The sequence below is a fragment of the Typha angustifolia genome, chromosome 9, assembly GCF_048772165.1.
Source record: "Typha angustifolia cultivar Huaian chromosome 9, ASM4877216v1, whole genome shotgun sequence".
Taxonomy (NCBI): domain Eukaryota; kingdom Viridiplantae; phylum Streptophyta; class Magnoliopsida; order Poales; family Typhaceae; genus Typha; species Typha angustifolia.
Window position 1 is genome coordinate 3668283 of NC_133247.1, and position 22649 is coordinate 3690931.

Genomic DNA, 22649 nt, shown 5'->3' on the forward strand with positions numbered 1-22649 from the left:
GTCTCAAGTGCCAGATTATTTTGAAGATGTACGCATCTCAGTCCTCATATTAAGAGTTTTTTGGCCCTTCCTTTTGTGTTCAATATTGATATACGTTTGATTCGATATAATCTTTATTTAGATCAATGTTGAGGTTCTCCAATCTTCGACTGGATTTATCTTTTTCCTTAAGATAAAAGAGGAGACGATATTTTAATGAGCTTGATTACTTGTCAACTTTGTTACCACCATGCAAACTATTCACAAAAATCTATCTACCGTCAATTTTTTAATTAGTTTGATTGAAGAAATAATAGATTGAGTCACTAAAACTATCTCAAATGATATCAATTTAGGGGATTGATGGTAATAATAGCTAGTCAAAAGTCTCGTAACCATGACAATGTACATCTTCTACTATGGTCACATGTTACAGTATTAATGAAACACACTTGGGTTAATTATGTCTTAAGACTCCTCGATTAAACGTTCTATACATTAGCTTACAAACTATTCTAAAAAAATTTAAGCCGTTATAAAATGATAATTTTTCTATATCATATTTTAACACTCCTCTTTATTTATGAGCTGGGATATTTTAATGGGCCAATAAATTAGTTTAATTTAAATGAGTAAAGTTTTATATTTTAAGCAAAGCAAAGAGAGCATAATATGATTTAAACTCATGACAAACAAAAAATATCCTATTCTTCTAACTTATGCAAATATGAAACTCTAAAACCCACTATTTTTCTAAGATTAATAGTAGGAATTTTTTAAGGAAAGTAATATAAGGGATGGCTCGGATGGGGGGGATAACATTTTCGAGTCCGATAAGATCTCAACCCGTTAGCCCATATCGAATCTGAAAACCTGGATCCAATTACGCGTAATATAAATACCGTACCGCACGCTTTGTATTTTTGTGGGCCCATTGCTTCTTAAACCCTTCTCTAGGGTTTTATCGCTTCCCGCCGGAAAAACCATTGTACTCCTCCTCCGTCTGTCTTCCCTTCCTAACCGCCGGCGGCGACCCCGTTGCCGGAAACTTATCTACGTCCTCCAAGATACAATATTGGTGCCAGGAAGGCTTGGCGTCTCGTTAATCGGCGATGGCGTCGAAGTCAAAGCCGGATTACGAGGCTCTCCGCGACCTCTTCCGCCCCCACATCGAGTCGTTCGACTACTTCCTCGACGAGGGCCTCGAGAAGGCTATACTCTCCATCCGCCCGGCTGAGATCTCCGACCCGTCTACCGGATCCAAGCTTAGAAATATCCTTCGATACCATCCTCCTCCTCTTGTTTCTTTCTTCCTCTCTTTATTTCTTTTCTGTTATTGCTGTTCTACGAGTCATTGATCCTTGACGGAGATTCGATACTATCCTTTGAGAAGGCCCACGTGCTCCCGCCGATGAAGGAAGGCCGGTTGAGTGCACCCCTTTTTCCCTTTGAGGTTAATGGCTTTGTCAAATTTGTCTGATTTTGATTTTTGTGGGAGTTCTTGTGGGTTGACGCTGTTCGTGGTTCGATGGAAGCAGTGCAGGCAAGCGAGAACGTCTTATGCAGGAGAATTCAGGGTGGCTCTTATTTTGCAGTACAATGAGGGGGCTGCCGTGAGAGAAACAATCAATTTTGGGCGTATACCCATTATGCTGAAGGTGTGATTGCATGACGATATTATGTTCTTATTTGATCGTCCTTTTTTTAATGCTTTTGGCTGATTTGCTTAATGTGCTTAAAGGGAACTTGTGATTGTTATTTGAAGATAGATTTAGATGCAGTATCACAGGTGATTGTCCCTTGTTGGAACATTTAGGAAGAAAGGGGAGGCTGTACTGATTCTTTAGTAAAATATTTCCATGTGTTTATATATTCAAAGAGGTAGGGTTTATAAAATAACCTCTGATTTTGTTAGAAGAATAAGAATGTGATATGTGATAAAGTAACCCACTTTAACATGAGATATACAGAATACAAGTAAATCCCTGTATAATGTGATATGTGCATGCAAGTTGTTGTGCTACATGCAAGCATGGGGCATATAGGTAGAAGCCACATCATTGTTCATTTAAATTAGTCAGTTTTTCCCTTCCAATAAAGAGCGGATCTTTAGCCGTTCATTTTGTTTTCTTGTTAGATAAGAAATGGGCATATAGTTGATCCTATATTTTAGCTTGAATTCCTCTTTTGTAGGCAGGTGGTTCCACTACTATGCATGTATTGGTGTTACTAAAACTAGGCAAATAAAGAGAGAAATGGGACTATGGGATAGCTGTTTTGCTAGGAACCTTGCCTTAGGAGATTTTCCGTCTTGAATTTAGCTACACACATCTCGAATTTGGGTATCTAGATATCACTTAGTATTAAAGCCAACGTTCCTTTGCCATGGCAAATAGTAGTCACTCCACCAATGTGCGAGTTCGTGATGTCCTCGAGCTTCTAAACCAACAACGAGAGGCCTTCCAAATCATGGTGCAGCTTACTAAAGCAATGGAGCAACAATCCAATACCATGGAGACATTTGTGGAAGAAGTTCAAGAAGAAATGGTGAGCTTGCGAGAACAGATCCGTGAGGCATCCCAAAATTGTTCACAACAATCTTCGGCCCCTCTTCAGTTAATCATGATGAGGGTATCACCACTGAGGTAACCAAGGTCGAGCTTCTACAATATGACGGTACTGCAGACCCTAGGGGGTGGATCTTGCAGGTGGAACAATATTTCCCTGCCTCGGAGGGTATTTTATGTGTCATTCTCGCTCAAGGTTAAGGCCCTCTAATACTACAAGTATCTACAACATGCATGAGTGTTCAATGAGTGGACTTTCTTTGTGAAGGCACTCAAACGTTGTTTCGGTCCAAGTGAGTATGACGACCCCAAAGGCGCACTTAGGAAGTTGCGACAAATAAGTTATGTTGTAGCATACCAAGAGTAGTTTAAAGCCCTTGTAGATTAGGTCGATGAGTAGTTCGATTGTTTTCTAACGCACCTTTGTTAGTGGCCTCAAGGAGGAGATACAAAACACCATCAGTTCTTTCGCACAGCGTCTCTTACCGAAGCAATTAGGTTGGTCTTCATGCGTTAATGAAGTCATAAGACCCTCACAAGTTGTTTCACTTAGTGTCTCTCATCGAAGCAATTGGGTTGGTCTGCATGTAGGAACAAAGTTGCAAGGCCCCTACATCAGCATGGCCGACTGCAAATATACTCTCTTCATCTACCACTAAGAGCCTGGCACCGATTATCAAGAAGCATACTTTGTAGAGATGAAATGTGAACATAGGCTATGCTACAATTGTGATGAGAAATTCGCTTTGGAATGCCGTTGCAAATCTCAAACCCTTTTTGCTAGAATTACTAGAGGAATCCATCTCAGAGTTAGAGATGGATGTCTCAATTGACTTTGCCCATACACAACTTGCCATCGATACATGCATTGACAGGTACGCAAAAAGCAAGCACCATGCACATCATGGCACTCCTAACTCAACGACAAATCTCCGTGCTAATAAACAGTAGGAGCATGCACAATTTCCTTGATGCAAGTGTTGCCATTAAAGTAGGACTTCCTAGGCTTGCCAACGACTCCATGAATGTGATAGTAGTAACCAACGATGAAACACTTCGCAGCGAGGACTAGTGCAAGAACATCCTGCTGCAACTCTAAGGCACATCTATTATCATTGATTTCCATTTGCTTTCATGGCTGGTTGTGATGCTGTGCTAGAAGCCATTTGTTTATGTACATTAGATCATATCCTTTGGGATTTCAAAAACTTAAAAATGGAATTCAAGATCTAGGACCAACCATGTTATATTAAGGGAGTGACACATGGAGAGTGTGCCATGCAACATTGCTACCAAACCATGCACGTGGCTTCCTATTCCATCTCTACTCCATATCTCCCAACATCCCAAGCATCGATGTTCTACCACCTATCCAAGCTCTCATCCAATTTTATGAAATTTTTGCTCCACCTAAAGGTCTGCCACCAAGTTGACCTCATGACTATAGAATCTCATTAGCTAAGAATATACCAGTAAATATTCCCCCTTATTGATTCCCAAATACTTGTGATGGATGATCTATGTAATGAGTTGCATAGTGTGATCTTCTCCAAGTTGGACCTTTGCTCCAGGTGCCACAAATATGTCTCCTTGGAGGACATTTTGAAACTACGAATTTCTGGTAATGCCTTTTGGTCTCAATAATGCCCTGTCGACCTTTCAAGTCTTAATGAATGATGTGTTTTGGTCTTATTTATGGAAATTCATTTTGGCATTTTTCAATGACACCCCATTTATAGTTGTGGAATGGACGAGCATATGTCCCACTTACATATTACTCGAGTCGCTTCGGCAACATCAACCACATGTCAAGCTCTCTATATGCAGGTTTGCATGTTTCGAGGTGGACTATTTGGGTCACATAACTCTCTTACGAAGGTGTCTTCATTGACAGAAGCTAGATTGCTTGAATACGATCATGGCCAATCTCGAAGACTATCAAAGCTCCTTGTGGCTTCCTCAAACTTACCTATTACTACTGCAAGTTCATCCACATCTACGGCAATATTGCATCATAACTGACGGACGAGTTGAAGAAAGACAATTTTGTGTGGATGGTCGAGTTGATGCAAGCATTTGTTGTTTAACTCAAGCAGGCTATGTCATCCCCACCAGTTTTTGCATTGTTAGGCTTCACCAAAGTCTTTGGCATTGAATGTGATGCTAGTGCAATTGAGTTTTCTGAATTTTAGGGTCTACTATGTGAGAATCATAGATGACAGACACTTCCATTTAACAACATTGCTTGAGAGGCTCATGAGGTTTCACTTGTCACATTCGGTAACTATTCCTCTTATTGTGGGTGGAACATGTGCAGTTGTGTTCAATACAAACTAATTGATATCATTTAAGGCGTGATACCGAAGCTTATGAACAATCTCATTACTGACTTTCCACTTTTTGTACTTCATCCTGTTCATTTTGTAACTGGATTCCCATGTATTGTTGTGTATGTTTTCCTTACTCTTATTTCCTTCTCCTGCAGTCAAAGCTATGCCATCTAAGAGGTGCTGATCCTCAAAAACTAGTTTACTATAAGGAGGAGGCAACTGAGATGGGAGGGTGAGTATGCTTTTGATGCTTAACTGGTTTCAGCCTTTCAGGGTCTTCTTGAGTCCTGTTCTATCTCGATTGGCACTGGTATTGATTATCTTAGCTTCTGTCGTAACTAGATTTTGCATTGTATCACTGTATGAAGTTTATTTTCAGTGCCTATACGGAGGTGTGATTACGTTGTGACTCATTAATTTTATGGGCAGATTCTGGTCATATTAGACTATTGCATAGTCAAGATCATTTGTGAGCTAAAATATATTTGGCATATTGTTTGTCATGTCTTGTATTTAATTGATGATAAGACAGTGTGAAGTAGGTTGTCCAAGTTAAGTGGAGGAATAATCTCTAATCAAGTCAAAAGAGAAGTCATTAGAACTGTAGCTTGTTCTGGTAGTTTTTTTAGACATTCATTTTAGTCCATCATATGACAATTAGGCCAGTTTTGGCAAATCAAATAGTGTCTTTTTGCTTATCGGGTTTCTAATGTACTTCGGGACATTATTATACATCTTTTATCCCTGATTATCTTATTCTTATATATTTTCTTAATCCTTGTTAGGTACTTTATCTGTAATGGGTTGGAGAGGCTTGCTCGTCTTCTTATCATACAAAAGCGTAACTATGTGAGATGCACACTTCTTCACTTTCAAATTCTTTTAGAGTTAATTACGGTTTACACCTTTATGGTTTGGCCCGATTTCAATATACCCTCATTTATTTTAAGCTTAAATGTTAACTCCCCTGTGATCCATGTCAAGTTGCAACCTTTAATCAACAGTTAATGGGGATATAAAATTACTTAGTTATTCTCGTATACAGTCTGATTTGGTGATGATACATTTAGTTTGGTCATTTAACATCTTGCTTATGCTAGGAAATATTGATACCAACAATCTACGTTTGTTCCAATATTTGAATTGCTAATTCTTTATGGGAAGTTTGAAGTATGAATGTGTAAATTCAAATTGGGCCAAACCACAAGGGGTAGACTGTAATTTGCACATTCTTTTGTTTATATTATTCTATTGAATAGAAGTAATATGTGTAATTTTGTTATACTCTTTTTTGCACAAGATCTACTTTCCTTTTGTGGTTTCTTCAACTAATTATAAACATGTAATGTTTCAGCCAATGGCTATGGTGCGTAACTCATTTCGTGCTCGAGGTGCTGGGTACAGTGATAAAGCAGTGGTCATAAGGTGTGTAATTTGCTTTCATATTTCATAATTGGCTATACTTTATTGATTTTGGATATTGTATGATTTGTGCATTTAGGACTTTTGATTATGTTGTCTTTATATCTTGTAATATCAGGTGACAATAATAGAAAAAATATCTTTATTTCTTCAAGCCTTGGAAAGAATTTAGTGTTTGTAACAGATTTTTAAAGATCCACATTCAGCTTAGCAGAGGGTATATTATATGAAAAGTGATAAATTATAAACAGCAGACTAAAATCACTATATTTTAGTTTATTGTTGCTTCCTCAAGCAGCGTAAGCTATTGCCAGTTACTTGATTTCTTTCCTGTTGTAGTGATATGGTAACCAAAAGTATTGCTCACTCCATAATTTGAAGTTATCAACATCTTGCTTTCTTCAATTTGTTTGGCACTCTTGTTCTTCCTTCAGCAATCAAAATGGATTGGTAATTGGCAATCCATCTGTAAACAGTGTTAAACAATTGTTTTCCAGTATCTTGTGAAAGGATGTTTGATTCAGATTTTATTGTGAACAAAAAATTAACTGAAGTTCTCTTCTATTGCATAATATAACATTGGTTTACTGTATGCATAGGACAATCTAGCATCAAATTCAAGTTGCATATGGTAAATGTTGTAGTGTTTTCAAATCTTTGGTTAGCTTCTCCTAGATCAAATTATTGTATCTAAAGAATTCTTATGTTCCATGAGAATGATAATTGAAAGTGTTCAGGCTATTTAAATTTTAAAAGAAAAATGGTCACGCTTATTTTCCCATGCTATGTAATTAAGTGGGAACTGTCAATTTTATAGAGTTAGAAAATAATTGGAACTGTCAGGTATGCAACTAGGGTGTTGGAAAGTAATCTTTTCGTATCATACTATTGATAAGAAAATTAGATTGAATTCATTTAACAAGTTATCTTTTAAGATTTACTCTGGCTTTCAAGAAAATTTGCATTGCAGAAATTCTGTTGGTCTTTATATGTGTAGTGTTTGCTTTGATGAATTTTATTAATGTTTATAAATGTTTGATTTTATGATAATCTAGAATGGTTGTATGGCATGCAAACAGTAATCAAAGAGCTGGAAAGCTTTTGGTGAAAAATCACTTCCTTCTATATTCTTGGATCATTGATTAGTGATCATTAGGTAATTTTCAATGTTCAACATATTGCTGATAAATTGACCTTGTTCATCCTTAGTAGCTAATAGTTTGTGACTTTGTATAATAAATATTATCCCTTAGCTGGGATTGTTTGGCAGTTTGATATCAATGATCTCCTTATGGTACCTGCTGATCCTTTATGCTGTAGATGTGTTCGGGATGATCAGTCTTCTGTGACGCTTAAGTTGTATTACCTTCTAAATGGAAGTGCAAGGCTTGGATTCTGGTAATTGTTCATAGATCAATATGCTCTAATTATCCAAATTCCAAAATCTTTATATTTATGGTGCTATCTGTTTGTTATGTTTATAGGATAAGAGGGAGGGAGTTCTTGCTTCCTGTTGGGATTGTTTTGAAGGTGTGTACAATAGGTGCTTATTGTCACTTCTTTTTCTCGTCAAGTTTTAAACATCTACTGTTCTTAACTTTTCTACTTTCAAGTTTGAAATACTTTTTCTTCATCTTGGTATGTAGTCTTGAGTGGGTTTTGAGCTTTCAAATGTGTTTCTGCTTTATGTACAAGAACAGAAGTAGTGGTGCCCACTCTTGAAAATATATTATGTGCAAGTATTTGCAGTCTTTGATATAAACTTATCCGCTTTATTCATGTTAAGAACCTGAGTTCTTCTGGTGAACATTTAAGCTTGTATGATGGCCTTCTATGTGCACAATATTGTTGTGCAAAGTAATTTATTAGGTTTTGTAAAATCTAGCTTTTATTTCATAGCTTTCACATGTCAGCATTTGTTTTCTGGAAGTAGTACTTTATTCTCAATATAGAGATATTGCAATATTCAGCTTATACATTCAGAAGCATGACCCTCAGAAAACATGACTGAGCAAACTTTTTTCTTGTCAAGTTTGTGATTCAAAGTTCTAGTCTTGACCTTTTAATATTACAGCCCAAAAATTAAACTGAAAGAAATGCAACAACATAAAATTTGAGTTAGTAAACTCCAAAGAGAAAGAGAGAGATATATATGTGAAGGGTTTGGGTTTAGTAAACTACTTGACTTGGATTACTTCTAAATAGTTGAGAGGCTTTTGAATGATGTATCATGGAAGAAACTTTCTTATGGTTATCCTGAAGATTGGGTTGACTAAAATATTTATTTACCACTTATTTTGCAGAATACTGGTTGTCTTGTATAGCTCTAAGTTGAGTTCTTTTTCTACTCGTAAGTTTTGCCAGTTAGTATTACTGAAATCACCCAAGTATCTACCTTTTCTTGCCTTATCTAGTTCATGCATCTTTTAGAATTATTAGGTTGCGGACTTACTGTGCTGTCTTATTTTTTTATGTAATGTTACTCACTTACTTTATCTTCGTCTTCCTTCATGTACTTCATACTTGCATGACCTGGGCAAATTCACTTTTCCAGGCTCTCATTGACACTAATGACCGCGAAATCTTTGTGAGCCTAACATGCTGCTACAACGATAAGTATCAAAGAGAAAAAGGTGTGGTTGGCACGCAGCTCATAGGTGAAAGGGCACAAATAATTCTTGATGAAGTCAGGGTGTTGTCGCTTTTCACTCGGTCACAGTGCTTGGGGCATATTGGTATTTGATTCTCATAAGTTTTTGTGCTAGCTGTGATGGCTGTTTTAATCCTCTTTTTAATTTATTTATGTGGTGATGTTATTATTTAGGAGAATACTTCCAACCTGTCATGGATGGCTTCGAAACAGAAAGTCATGAAACTGTACGTTAAGCACCTTACTGTATCTGTATTCTTAGTACTATGTTCTCCTGATACATGGAGAAACTCTTATTTTTAATACAATGTCATGTAGGTTGCAGAAGCTGTCCTTAGAGACTTTATATTTGTGCATCTTAGCAGCAACCACGACAAGTTCAATCTACTTATGTTGGTCACTTTATTCCGTCTCTTAATTTCATTCCTTAGTGTTATTTACATTTTCTTTTTCTTGTTTATTATTCTTGGATTAATCTTCTTGTGCTAACATAGTCTTGTTGCTGTAGATTTATGCTGCAGAAACTCTATGCACTTGTAGATCAAACTGCTGCGCCTGATAACCCTGATGCACTGCAAAATCAGGAGGTTTTGCTTCCCGGGCACCTGATTGCTATTTACCTCAAGGTATCTTTTGTTTTCCTGATTTTTTTTATAAAAGCTTGCATTCACCTTATCAACAAGTCCAAAAATTGAAAAAGTAATTGTCTGCATTACTTTGTATTTCGTTTGTTTAAGTAACTCTTCTTTTTCCTGGTATATTGTTTGGGATGTTGTTTGTTCTTTAATTTTAAAGAATGCCACTTATCAAGAAGAATATTCTGAAGCTAATTCATGACCTTTTACCCTGTTGCCAGCCAAATGCATGAAGTGTTTTTAGTATTTTAGCAATTTCACATTGTTCTAAAATATGGTTTGCACCAGAATGCATATAATTCTTGCTGCATTGTGAGGCATCAGCCTCATCTATTATGAGTCATTGGTTGGGGAGATATGTATCTGATGAACTTGCCTATGGTAATAGATTTGCATACACAATGCAGCTGGCTGACTGCCTAAATGTTGAAAAAGTTAAATAGTGCTCCTACTTGTTAATTATTTCTATCAATAGTCCATATTTCTGTACTTTGTATGCCTGATTCTTTTGTTAGATTAATTTTGGAACTTCACCATTGCTCTTTATATATTACAATGTCACACTGAATATTGATTGAAATTGTCAAAGAAGTCTTGTTTGATCTTCTCTTCATTCTTTCAGTTGTTTCTATTTTATTGTTCACACATTATTTTTATTTGTCGATTTCAAATTTATAATGTCAATTACTGTTCTACATTTGCCTAGGCATATTTGTTTTGCCAGATCTAGGTGGCTAAAATAAGGAAGCCTCTTAGAACACTGGTCTTTTTTTTATGGGTGTCAAACTGCCAATAAATTATCCTAGCATTTCTTTTACCTAATAATGGTTTCCTAGAGTCATCCTTTATCCACATCCGTCGCTGGAGAAATTATCTCATCTGAAAGAGTTTCTAGCTGAAACAGTTTGATTCTTTTCTAGGCTCTGAAGAAATTTTTAGATATTTTGAAGTTTCACTATTTCGAAACTCCGGTTTTAATTCTCTTGATGGCCGAGTTTGTTGCAACTGCAGGAGAAACTTCAAGATTGGTTGAACAAGTCAAGACGTCAAATTCAGGAAGAGATTGCAAAGAAAGATAACTTTCAATTTAAGAACAGTATGTTGCTATAACTTTCAATTTAAGAATTATATGTTGCTTATGGCCCTTTTGACATCAGAAACTGACAATTAATTACTTAAATTCAGTATAGTATTTCTGCTGGAAGGCCTTGCTTGGAAAATTTATGTTTTCCATTGTCTCATTTTTGTGACTATATTTCCGACCTCATGTATCATGGTTTACTCTGATTTCTTTTGGATGCTTTTGAATGGCTGATCATTGTCTTATGTTGAAATATTAACTTGATGACTACACGTCAAGTTATTTGGGAATAGATTCAAATAGGCTTCTATTTTTAGACATAAACGATGCCAACATACATGCAGAGTTCCAGAATATACTTGACGATTACATGTCAAGTTATTGGGAATAGATTCAAATAGGCTTCCATTTTTAGACATAAACAATGCCAACATACATGCAGAGTTCCAGAATATACATATTAACAGTTATGCAATCTGAACGAGCATGCTGGATTTTTGGAACATCAGAGTTGGAAAAGCACCTTCCAGATTTATAGCTGATATGAATAAACATCCGAATGTTTAAACGGGTTTAGCTCAAATCTCATACCATGTGCATCTCCCCTTGCTTCTGTTGATCATTGATGAGTTCTTGAAGGTGAAAATATGCATAAACTTTTCAAGTCATCATCATGTCTATCAGAATTAATAATCTGAAACTTGAAAGCACTTGACTTGTTCCATTACTGCTAAATTTTGCAAGAGAACACGTGCATACAATATCTTCTTTCTAGTAATTACAACTTATTGAATTTTTGTGTTTTCGCCTTTTGGGAAATATGATACCTTAACCTGTCTTTCATACAGTGCTACAGATTAAGAAAATTTTAGCTCGAAGTTCTGGATCAATAGGCAGAGCCATGGAAAGTATGATAAAAATTGGAAGATTAAATACATCTTCAGGTTTAGATTTACCTCAGGTACTCATTTTTTTCTTCAATATATCACTTTTCGTTATTATTTTCAAGCGTTCATCATTTAGCGGTAATGTTCTTCACAGTTGTTGATTTGATCATTAGAATTATTATCTAATTGCTTGTACAAAAAAAAACATGTAGATCATTAAGAGAGTCCCTCTTTACATTATTCTATCTATTTCTTTTCATTATATTACTTCCAATAATTGTTTCTAATTTAGATTGAATTTGATGTTCACAGTGTGATATTAATGTATCTCTAGGTCCTATCTTTTGTGGACAACATCGGTATAACTAGATAAAGCTATTTCACATATTAGTTTCATGTCAAAAAAATTTCTTCTCTTAATATTTTTGGTCAGTTATACAGTGATGCCTTAAACTATTGTTCATTTTCACATAGCCTCCATCATTTATTTTTTTGTGAGAATTTGGTCCCTCAATTATTTAATATCTCCCACCCCTTTGACGGGCTAGGTTAAAAAAAATGATAAATTACCATTTACCATCAACTTCTCACTTTTTCTTTCCTCTTAATAAGGGTAAAATGATCCTCAGAGTCAGAGCACCTAAAATTGATCACATGATAATCTGTGAGAATTTTTTAATGAAAAAAAATCAAATGGACAACTAAACTAAGAGACGTTTGGGAGGATTTACAAAATTGAGGGGGTTAAAGTCCCACAGAAGATAAATGGAGTTTATGTGAAAATAAGCAATAATTCAGGGGTTTGGATGTAATTTTCCCCTTTTTTCCAAATACATCCCAAATTTTATAGCAGATGGGAAATGGGGTTGTTTAAGATTGTGAGGAACAGATTTAAAGATTAAAGCATGTACGATATTCAGATGCCAAATATCAGTTCGCTTTGCCAAACAAAGAGATAATGACTCAAAATGGGTGGACCGCAAGATTGGTCAAGTAACCGCTTGACATGGATCTCATTGTGCCGAAGACTGATATGAATCTCTTGTTTTGTTTACGTTCATGTTCCAGACCTTAGATTATCTAATATTCTTAGTTATTGGCTGCTTGTGTACACAATTACACATCGTCTTCTAAGCATACATACATGCAGGCCTTTTTACAAGATTTACATGAATAGTGAATACCTTTATAGGCATTAACTATCAGCAGTTTTCTTATCAACTAGAATGATATGATTTCCCTATGTGATTGTTCATAGTAGTTTTGATTGATGCTAGAATTTCGCTAATAATTTATTTGTTGATCATAAAATGAGAACCACAAACACTTGGATAAAAGTCAGAGTTGTTTTTCCTCACTCATCTGGCTCCTCCATGGGACTGCGAAAAGCCTATGCAAGTCCATTCTCACTAGTAGCAAGGCTTTATATGCTTTTATAGGATCAACCTAGTGTTCCTTGATACTAATTCTACTAGAATAATCTGGTCAGACATGTCAATTATCTACTCTTCACAGGAATCATGGTGTTCTTTTCAATGTTAGCTTTATGTTGTTCAGTGATCCTATCGATATAGAGAAGGTGGTTTGACTAGTAAGAATGAATTTCAACTGTAGATATCAACATCCTCTTATGTGTAGACATGATTCTCATTAGAAGGTTGCTATTTTCTCTTAATGTCATCTGGTGTAGGATACTTTAGCTTAATAGTCAAATGATAATTACAGTGAGCAATAGTAGTTGCTTGCGACTACAACTTCTAGTCAATTACATGGTTGATTGTTAAATTATACAATTTTTTTCACAAGGGAGTAGGATTTTATCTATAATGTTTGGACAACTAGATAATATTCTGAATTCTAATACGTCAACAGAGAGAAGGCATGACCATTCAGGCAGAACGGCTCAACTATTGTCGTTTCATCTCACATTTTCGTGCTGTACATAGAGGTGCTTCTTTTGCAAAAATGCGCACAACAAGTGTACGAAAGCTGCTTCCAGAGTATGTCATCTTAATGTTCTGTTGATGCACCTATTGTTGCTGTCTGATTCATGTTATGCTGAAATTTTGATAGGTCCTGGGGTTTCCTTTGTCCTGTTCATACACCTGACGGGGAACCTTGTGGTTTGCTAAACCATATGACTTCTGCTTGCCGTAAGATTTTTTTTTTCCTGCTACATTACTTTGTTTCTGGCCATCTTCTAGTGCTCCTCCTTCATATTTGTATGCTTATATATACTTAGATTCTTCTCCTTATTTGTTCTTTTGAAGCCTTCTAATTACTCTGACAATATTGTGTCCATCTAGTACAATTGGCAGTTGAGGATATTGTTCGCATGTGATAAATCATGTGTTCTTATGAGGAATATGTCCTTCAATAAATATGAGACTGTCAAATTTGGAATTTATGTGGTCATTCTTTTACTTTCAAGTTGTCATTGCCAGTTTTTGTTTTGCAAGTGTGACTTCTAATAGTGACATATCTGCCTTTTCTAGGTGTTGCATCTTTCTACAACTCAGATGGAAAAATTAAAGATTTCCTCAAAATAAGAATGTCTATTTTGACTGTTTTGGTTGGGATTGGAATGACCCCACTACTGCCAAAACTTGAGCGGGCTGGTCCTCCAGAAGTCCTTCATGTTCTATTGGATGGATGTGTTGTTGGCTCTATTGCTTCCAGTGAAGTAGAAAAAGCAGTTGCTCATCTCCGAAGTTTAAAACTTTTTGCACTTTCAGGGGTCTGTCCTCAATTTTGTAGCTTATTTGTTATTCTGCTTCTCTGTGCATTAAGAATAGTGTTGGTGATGGTAATTTTTTACAGATCCCTGAGGATTTGGAAGTAGGCTACGTACCTTTGAGTCTTGGTGGGGCCTATCCTGGTTTGTATCTTTTCACAAATCCAGCTAGATTTGTTCGGCCAGTCAGAAATCTTTCGCCTCCTGATGGAAGTCAAAATATCGAGCTAATTGGTCCATTTGAACAGGTGCAACTTAATTTCATCTTTTCTTTGTATCTTCTTTATTACATGATTAGTTATTTTATTCCTATTATGCATGGTTATACTGACTATTTTCTCTTTTTTTTTTGCTGATTCACTTAGGCATCTATGGAAATAAGGTGTCCAGATGGTGGTGATGGTGGAAGAAGAGAATCATTTCCTGCAACACATGAAGAGATTCACCCAACTGCAATACTTAGTGTAGTTGCCAATCTCACACCTTGGTCTGATCACAATCAAAGTCCTCGCAACATGTATCAGTGCCAGGTTTCTTCCCTTCTCTTTACAGTTCTTCTGAAAAGTGAAGTTATGTTTGCATGGTGCTAACTCTTTTATATGTGTGGTCTTATTTTTTCTTCTTTAGATGGCAAAACAGACAATGGGTTTTTCATCCCAAGCTTTAAGATTTAGGACAGATGTCAAATCATATCATCTTCAGGTATAATTCATCTGATTATCTTCCATTCCATTGGAGGGCCATTGATATTGGCCTATAATAAAGATAAAAGTGCTACATTCTCATCTTTTTTAGTAGAACGCTTTATTGTTATAATTAAACTAACGTCATTGTTATTTCAGCCTTATATTTTTGTCTGCATAATGCATATAGGTATTCTTTTTAGTAGAACACTTACGAAAATCTGCAGACAAACTGAGGTTCTATTATCATATCTACGCCCTTTCTACATCAACCTCTGTAAATTTTGTAATTCATTATTTCTCCATAGACCAGCAACGTTTAAATTTTCTAGAAACTACATTGTTTTCATTACTGCAAATCATGTAAAACAATGTGCACATGGCACTGGTATTCTATATCTCCTGTAAATCATGATACTTGAAGAATCACATCTTTGGTAAGACTTTTTTTTATCTGTTAAGACGAGGAACTTCTCTGGCTTATGATTTTACTAGAAAGGATTAATGAGTTTAAATATACCGAAAAGGAGAGAAGATGCTACTATTTATCTACAGCGTGATCTTGAACTTCATCTAGCATCATAAGAGGAAAGGAACATGGGCATAAGAAAGAGAACATAGGAAGAATATGCTCCTGGGAACTGGTTATAGTAGCAAATTTAGGCTGAAGGTAATCAGATCTATATACTAGTCTATATATCCTTTTTGACTCATCTGACTCCTCCTGAACTAATTCAGGGACGCCTAAACTAGCTCAATAATTAAACATCTTTTTATCTTTTTTATATCTAATTAAGTTTATTCTTCAAAAAATTAAGACAGAGAAATGAGACAAATTAATCAAGATGCGCTGTATATGCTTGGAGGTAATCAGATCTTTGTCACCTTCACCAAACCAAACAAAACCCTGAGCTTCTGAAAAGTTTCATCAAATGTTGTGTTGAATGTAACACTTTGATATTCTAAAACTTTGCCCTTCCCTAATCATATAGTTGGATTATGTTACTAGATTGCTAGCCTTGCCCTTTATTTGGTATTTTGATCTATCTTGCTTAAGGGATTGTCAGTGCTTAATCTAGTAGCCAGGTTAGTAAATAGTATTCTTGTGTTAGCTTATTGCCTTATTGGTAATATTGTAGTTACCTCTTATTGCTCAATGTCTGATTTAGGAAAAGTTTCCCCGAATTATTCTACTCTTAACATCTAATTGGCTCTTGTACTTAATAAAATTAAGGGCTGAAGCTTGTTGCATTTATTTTACCCAATCTGTAACCATAGGGCATTATCCATTTATTCACTTGACCCAACTGTGAATTTGAATATATTTATGGAACAATAACAATCTCTAAGCCCAGTGACAAACTCCAAGTTCTAATATATTTTTTTAGACACATTGAGTATGTTGATTTCTGGATCTGTTTTTACTGCCGTTATGTTACTTATTATTTTACTGTTTTTTGTCTAATGCTTGTTAATATTTATTTCTTTTTGGATTTTGTTTTTCCCTTATTTCTGATCATCCTTTTTTCTTTTTTGACACTTGCCACTATTTTGTGCCAAATAATATTTTATTGTTTTCTTTGCATGAACACTACCTAAACACTCTTGTTTAGACTCCTCAATCACCAATTGTGCGGACTGCTACGTATAGCAAATATTCCATGGATGAATTCCCAACAGGAACAAATGCTATTGTTGCAGTGCTTGCTTACACAGGGTATGTTTAATCATTGCTAATGTTGTTTCATTGTTATAAGTTAGATGTTATATGAAATGTTTGTCATTGCTCTAGTTACGATATGGAGGACGCAATGATTTTGAACAAGTCATCTGTTGAGCGTGGTATGTTTCGTGGTCATATATATCAGGTTTGTTTCTTCTTGATCTTTCTGCTGATACAATCATCTGCTGAGAGGCATTACATATCATTAAGTTTCTTAGTTACCATGTTTTCTATTCTTTTGATAAACTACATCCTTATATATTTTATGCATGATGCATCTGATTGCTTGTAATTTTGTGTTAATAAAGAGATGTTTGATTTTATCTTGTTTTGTCCTTGGTTGTACTATGGTAGAAAAACTTGTGCATTTGTTGCTAACATCCTCTTACTGTTACTTTATCTTCTATTACTGTCAACTATAAAATATGCGCTGTTTCTCTATATAATCTCTGTGAAGTTGGAAGGCATTGATTGAAGTGAAAAATTGTGTAACATTAGGTGAAAATATTAATGTGTCCAAGGATTTGTACTGTCCAAAGACTTGAAGGCACAGTACATAGGAAGAGTGCTGGAGGATGGAAGATGTAAATCTGGCTGTTGTTTTCTTAGAAAAGTTCATGTAGATATACTGTTGTCATGAACGATCATACATTACAAGTTTACAACATCTATTACACTCTAAATATTGCCTTTCCACTTCTGATAATGTTTTGGCTATTGTAGTGGATTAAGTTGAGCCTTCTGGGGGCTATATCACCGAATCTAGATCATTTGAGCCTAGTTTTTATGAGCCTATGACATCAGTATGATTTGTATACATATCTTATTGTTATGAATATAGTACAATGGTTGTGATTTACTTATGTTTTTTATGTTGGATTTATCAAATTTAGATCATTTGAGCCTAGTTTCTAAGAGCCCATAATATCAGTATGATTTCTATACTTATCTTACTGTTATGAATATAGTACACTGGTTATGATTAATGTTTCCTACATTAGAGTTATCACATTTACTACATTTTCTGTCTTAATTTCAAGGATAAGTAGCGCAACTTTGTATGCTGGGTATATGGTTGGTAACTTTCCTAATAAGATGAATTTGGCACTTATCTATGCAAATATTCCAATTGTCTTTATCCAGATTTAATTTCAACTCACTGGAATTTGATAAAACCACTAAGAGCATTTCTGGTTTCCATGGGCTTCATTGTTATGCAGACAGAATCCATCGACTTGGCAAAGAAGCATGACGGAGGAGATCGCATTTTAGAAATCTTTGCCAGGAGCAATGATAGAAACATGAACTCCTCCTCAATTGATTCAGATGGGCTTCCATATATTGGAGAGGTAGTTATTCACTTATTTGTGTTAGAAGATAGTTATTTTCCCTTCTTTTATGTAGAGCAATCAGGAAATGCACTTACTTCTGTTTCTTTTGTGTGTGTGGGCAGATGATATATCCAAATGAGCCGTTGTATAGCTCATATAACACACTCACCAGTGTAACGAAACCTACTAAACTAAAGGGTTCAGAGCCAGTATTTATAGACTATGTTTCTGTTGATGGTACTAGCTCAAAAGGTTACATGCAGAAGGTAAAATCTATCATTCCATACCCACGTATCATCTACCTATCTATCTATAGGGAGGGACTCGTATAGGTATTTGATGCATTTTACCAGAGGGAGATGAATTTACTGAGTTCTGCTGATCTTGATTCTCTTTACATAGAAATTTTTTAGGAATTCTTTTAGAGAAGGAAATCTTCTATATTTTACAACAATATACAGGTTAATACGGTCAACAATATTCCAGTTTCTATAACACATTGTTTCCTTCTTTCAGGTGAATATACGCACCCGCCGCACTAGAAATCCTGTGATTGGTGACAAGTTTAGCAGCAGACATGGGCAGAAGGGTGTCTGCTCTTATTTGTGGCCTGATATAGACATGCCATTTTCTGCAGTTACTGGGATGAGGCCAGATCTAATTATCAATCCTCATGCATTTCCTTCGAGAATGACCATAGGAATGCTTTTAGAGTCTATTGCAGCTAAGGTAGTAACACTACTTTTTCTTCCTTTCCTATTGCAGAGAATTCATGGCGGACAAGTCTCTTAAGCATATGCCTACTTATTACATTCATATTGTAAAAACAGTGAAGTTGGTTTCAACTTTACGAATTAGTGTTCTTATGCCACCTGTTGGAATGGTACAAAACTTAATGGAGCTATATTAAATTTAGCAGCTTAATAATAAAATCTACTCATGCTCAGTTTCTACTACCTTATAGGAGTTTATGTTCATATGCTTATCTCAATATCCTGAAGGGAAACTCTTCTTGGTAGGGAGGAAGTCTGCATGGAAAATTTGTTGATGCAACTCCTTTTGCTGCCTCAGTCAAGGAGGCCAATGAAGATAAGACAACAAAATCAAGCTCTGTAGTTGATGAACTGGGTCCACTGCTGGCATCTTATGGTTTCAATTATCATGGATTGGAGGTTCTTTATAGTGGAGTTTTTGGCACAGAGTTAACTTGCGAGATATTCATTGGACCTGTTTATTATCAACGTCTACGACATATGGTCTCCGATAAATTTCAGGTAAGCTATTCTTTTAGTACTTAATCTCTATCTTCTTTTCCTGGTTTGGCACTTTGTAGACTGGCAAAGTACAAATTATGCTTCTGTTTTCTACTAGTGCAAATCCAATATATGCAGTTAAATTATTAAAAAATTAGTTGAGAATTGCCAAAAAGATTCTTGCATTTAGGACAGCGAGCTATGATAGAATGGTAGATTACAGAAGTTATGCGACTTTGGTTATTTCCATCCTATTTAATTGATCAGCAATCTGCGGTTGAATCCAAAGATAATAAAACAGCATAAGGCCTTCATAATTTGGCATTCTGTTTTCTTATTAAGATGGAGGAAATAGTTTTCATAATGCACTATTCTTCAAGGTCTATGTTGCCGATCATTGTCAAGGCTAGGCAGAATGTTCTTGTGATGAAATGACAGATAATTCATTCATGGTGAATTGAAAAGATACCTTGTTTTCCTAGGAAAATTAGGTATTGTCATGGGGAATAATTCATCAAATTAAATGATGGAAATGTATTCATAATTTTGAAATTGAAATATGTTTAGTATACTTAGTCAGTGAATCACAGTGTTATTTTCATTGCAGCAAACCTTATTGTTGTCTTATTTCCTAGATCTGGTTTTGCTATGAATCTTATGATTTAGCTATCTAATGCTCTCCAAGTTCGGACTTTGTTTCAGACTTTTAAGAAAGAAGAGAATTACAAAGTTTGACTGCTTCTTTAAATTTAAACTGGTTTTCTCATTTCAGAGTAGGAGATGAACTAATCAGTTGCAACAATCCCATACAAGCCCTATTTTAAAAATTACTCATTTCAGAGTAGGAGATGAATTTTCATGCTTTTGCTTATGTCGCTCATAAAAAGCTCAAGCATCACTTTATAATAAGTAGACATTGTACTATTGTAGAACAATTAGTACAGCTTATGTTGTATAAACAATGCTCTAAAAGGCAGTCATAGAATGCGAGCGGTCACTTTACTGCGTAACACCTAGATGGTATATGGTAATATGGACACATGTGCAATTTACTTTTAAAAGCAATTTTAAAATAACCATAATGATTAATAATCCTGTCTAACAAGTTAGAGATATCAATATGTATCAACTAAATATATTAACTGTCAAATACTTAATAAAAATTAAGAAAACTGAGAGATATGGGAGTGGAATAGTCGAGACTTGAGAGAGGCAAAAGCCACATATAGCACATTGCAGGGCTGTCCATATGGCTCCGCGATTATGTGCCACCTAGAGATGGCGTCATATATGTGTCTTCTTGTGTATCTTAACCTGAGTTTATTTAACTCATGTTAAGATAGTTTTTATTGTTTTTCTGGAGGACACAACTTGTTTACCACCCTCGTGTGAATGAACTGGAACCTTTTTGGTAGTGTTGGAACGTCTATGCTTGCCTTACAGAACCTGATCCATAGTTCCTTCTGCTATTCATACTAGACATGGGCTATTTTAAATTTGTACATGTAGCGCCAATTCACTACCAACTAAAAGGTGCTATATGTTGAGTCGGTTAAGAAATATTATAGTTCCTAGGACTGGATGGATGTGCTCCGTAAATCTAACTGTCATCACAAGCAAGGGAATAACAAGAATAAATAGATCTTCCAGGCTTTATAACTTGAAGATAAAATTGTAAAACCAGAATCAAGTAGGTAGCTTAGCTGCCACTGAACAAACCATACAGGCATACAACCAACAACAGCTGCATAAGTTTTTATCTGAGTTACAATTGTATAAATTACAAACTTCTAGGGTTGACATTCAATTGCCATGTATAGAGTTCTGCTCACTGTTGTTCTATACATAGGTTCGTTCTACTGGAGTTGTGGACCAGATAACCAGACAGCCAATAGGAGGAAGGAAACGCGGCGGAGGAATCCGTTTTGGTGAAATGGAACGTGATGCGATTCTGGCTCATGGAGCTGCTTATCTTTTACATGACAGACTCCATTCTTGCTCTGATTATCACATTGCAGATGTTTGCTCATATTGTGGAAGCATATTGACGGCAACCACCATCCAGCCACAAAAAAGGGCAGTGCGGGAGATCCATGGTCTACCACCTGCAAGAACTCCCAAGAGCTTCACATGCCATGCCTGTAAAACAAAAAAGGGGATGGAAACTGTTGCAATGCCTTACGTTTTCAAGTATTTGGCCTCTGAATTAGCTGCAATGAACATAAAAATGGAGCTTCGGCTGAGTAATAAACAAGGTGGCTGAAACTGAGAAAAGGATAGAAGATACTGGGATCTTTTCTCTGGTCATCCCATAGCTGAAAACATTTGGGCGTGCAAATCCTTGAGGCTCCTCTCTTTGGATCAGGGGGGGAGTGAACTCAGCTTTTACTTTAGTTCCAGAGTGGCTGGCATCAAGAATGATACTCATGGTACCTTGTTGAAGTAATCCTATAGACGATGAGAGGCAATTTTGTAACTTAGCTTAGAAAGAGAATCTGTAGTTGGGTACATTACACTCATGTGTCTATGTAATTTTTAAGTTTATACTGTATAAAGTGCCATGGTATGCCCAAACATGTGATAAAGAGTAAAATAATTTTTACAACTGATGCAATTTCTGTTTCCTTGATAGTGTATATGAAGAAAAAAATATATATCTTGATTTGGTATCAGATAAATAGTTTATTTTACATGTTACAAGTAAGTGTTATTTGTCTCATAATTAAATCTCTTTCGAAGAAAGAGTTGTAACTTTTCCAGGGTTATAGATGCTTATCGCCTTGATTTGCTGGAAGATTTGAAGAGAGAAATAGCAGTATCTGTTATCGCCTTGATTTGGTAGAAGATTTGGAAGGAGAAGGAATAGCAGGTGAGTCGTTATATCGTTATTCCTCTCAAAGAGTGCTATGTCAGAGTTTCCCTGCAATTTTGTGTATTTCCACCCTACCCAGGGTGAAAAAGGGGGGACTTTACACGGATCATTGCCTATCTTTGTTTCTTCGAGTACAGATCTAGATATAGATAGTAGACTAATTTTTGCTAGATACATATCCATATCGATACATCAAGTATAACTATGGATACTAGATTGGAGATTCATCTTGTACATCATTATTTTTATAATATTTTAAATTAATGATATGCATATATTGATTTGGATATATTTTTGAATATACATTAATATAGACTAGTCGGATGCATATATAAATTTAAATATCAAGAAGGATAGAAAATCGCAATCCCATATCCGATACCGTTTTCACCCAATCCCCAGCCTTGTGCATTTTTGTTCCGAATAAAATGTGAACTTCCACGCAAAACTGTAATTAAAATCTCTCCTATAAGATTCTGCAATATCTTCTTCCATCTATTGA

General features: G+C 35.6%; 1 protein-coding gene across 1 annotated transcript; it reads left to right on the forward strand.

Moving 5' to 3' along the window:
* The first annotated feature begins 918 nt into the window (after window positions 1-918).
* Window positions 919-21929, forward strand: LOC140766914 (DNA-directed RNA polymerase I subunit 2). The gene is made up of 27 exons (XM_073106602.1): window positions 919-1251; window positions 1359-1432; window positions 1518-1637; window positions 5032-5108; window positions 5662-5725; window positions 6231-6301; window positions 7619-7696; window positions 7783-7828; window positions 8853-9033; window positions 9123-9175; window positions 9267-9340; window positions 9457-9574; window positions 10595-10679; window positions 11513-11625; window positions 13424-13551; window positions 13625-13704; window positions 14047-14288; window positions 14372-14533; window positions 14651-14815; window positions 14913-14987; window positions 16582-16685; window positions 16761-16836; window positions 17912-18040; window positions 18145-18288; window positions 18539-18751; window positions 19042-19296; window positions 21125-21929. The coding sequence occupies exons 1-27, from the start codon at window positions 1092-1094 to the stop codon at window positions 21536-21538; spliced, it is 3501 nt and encodes a 1166-aa protein (XP_072962703.1). The 5' UTR covers window positions 919-1091; the 3' UTR covers window positions 21539-21929.
* The last annotated feature ends 720 nt before the right edge of the window (window positions 21930-22649 follow it).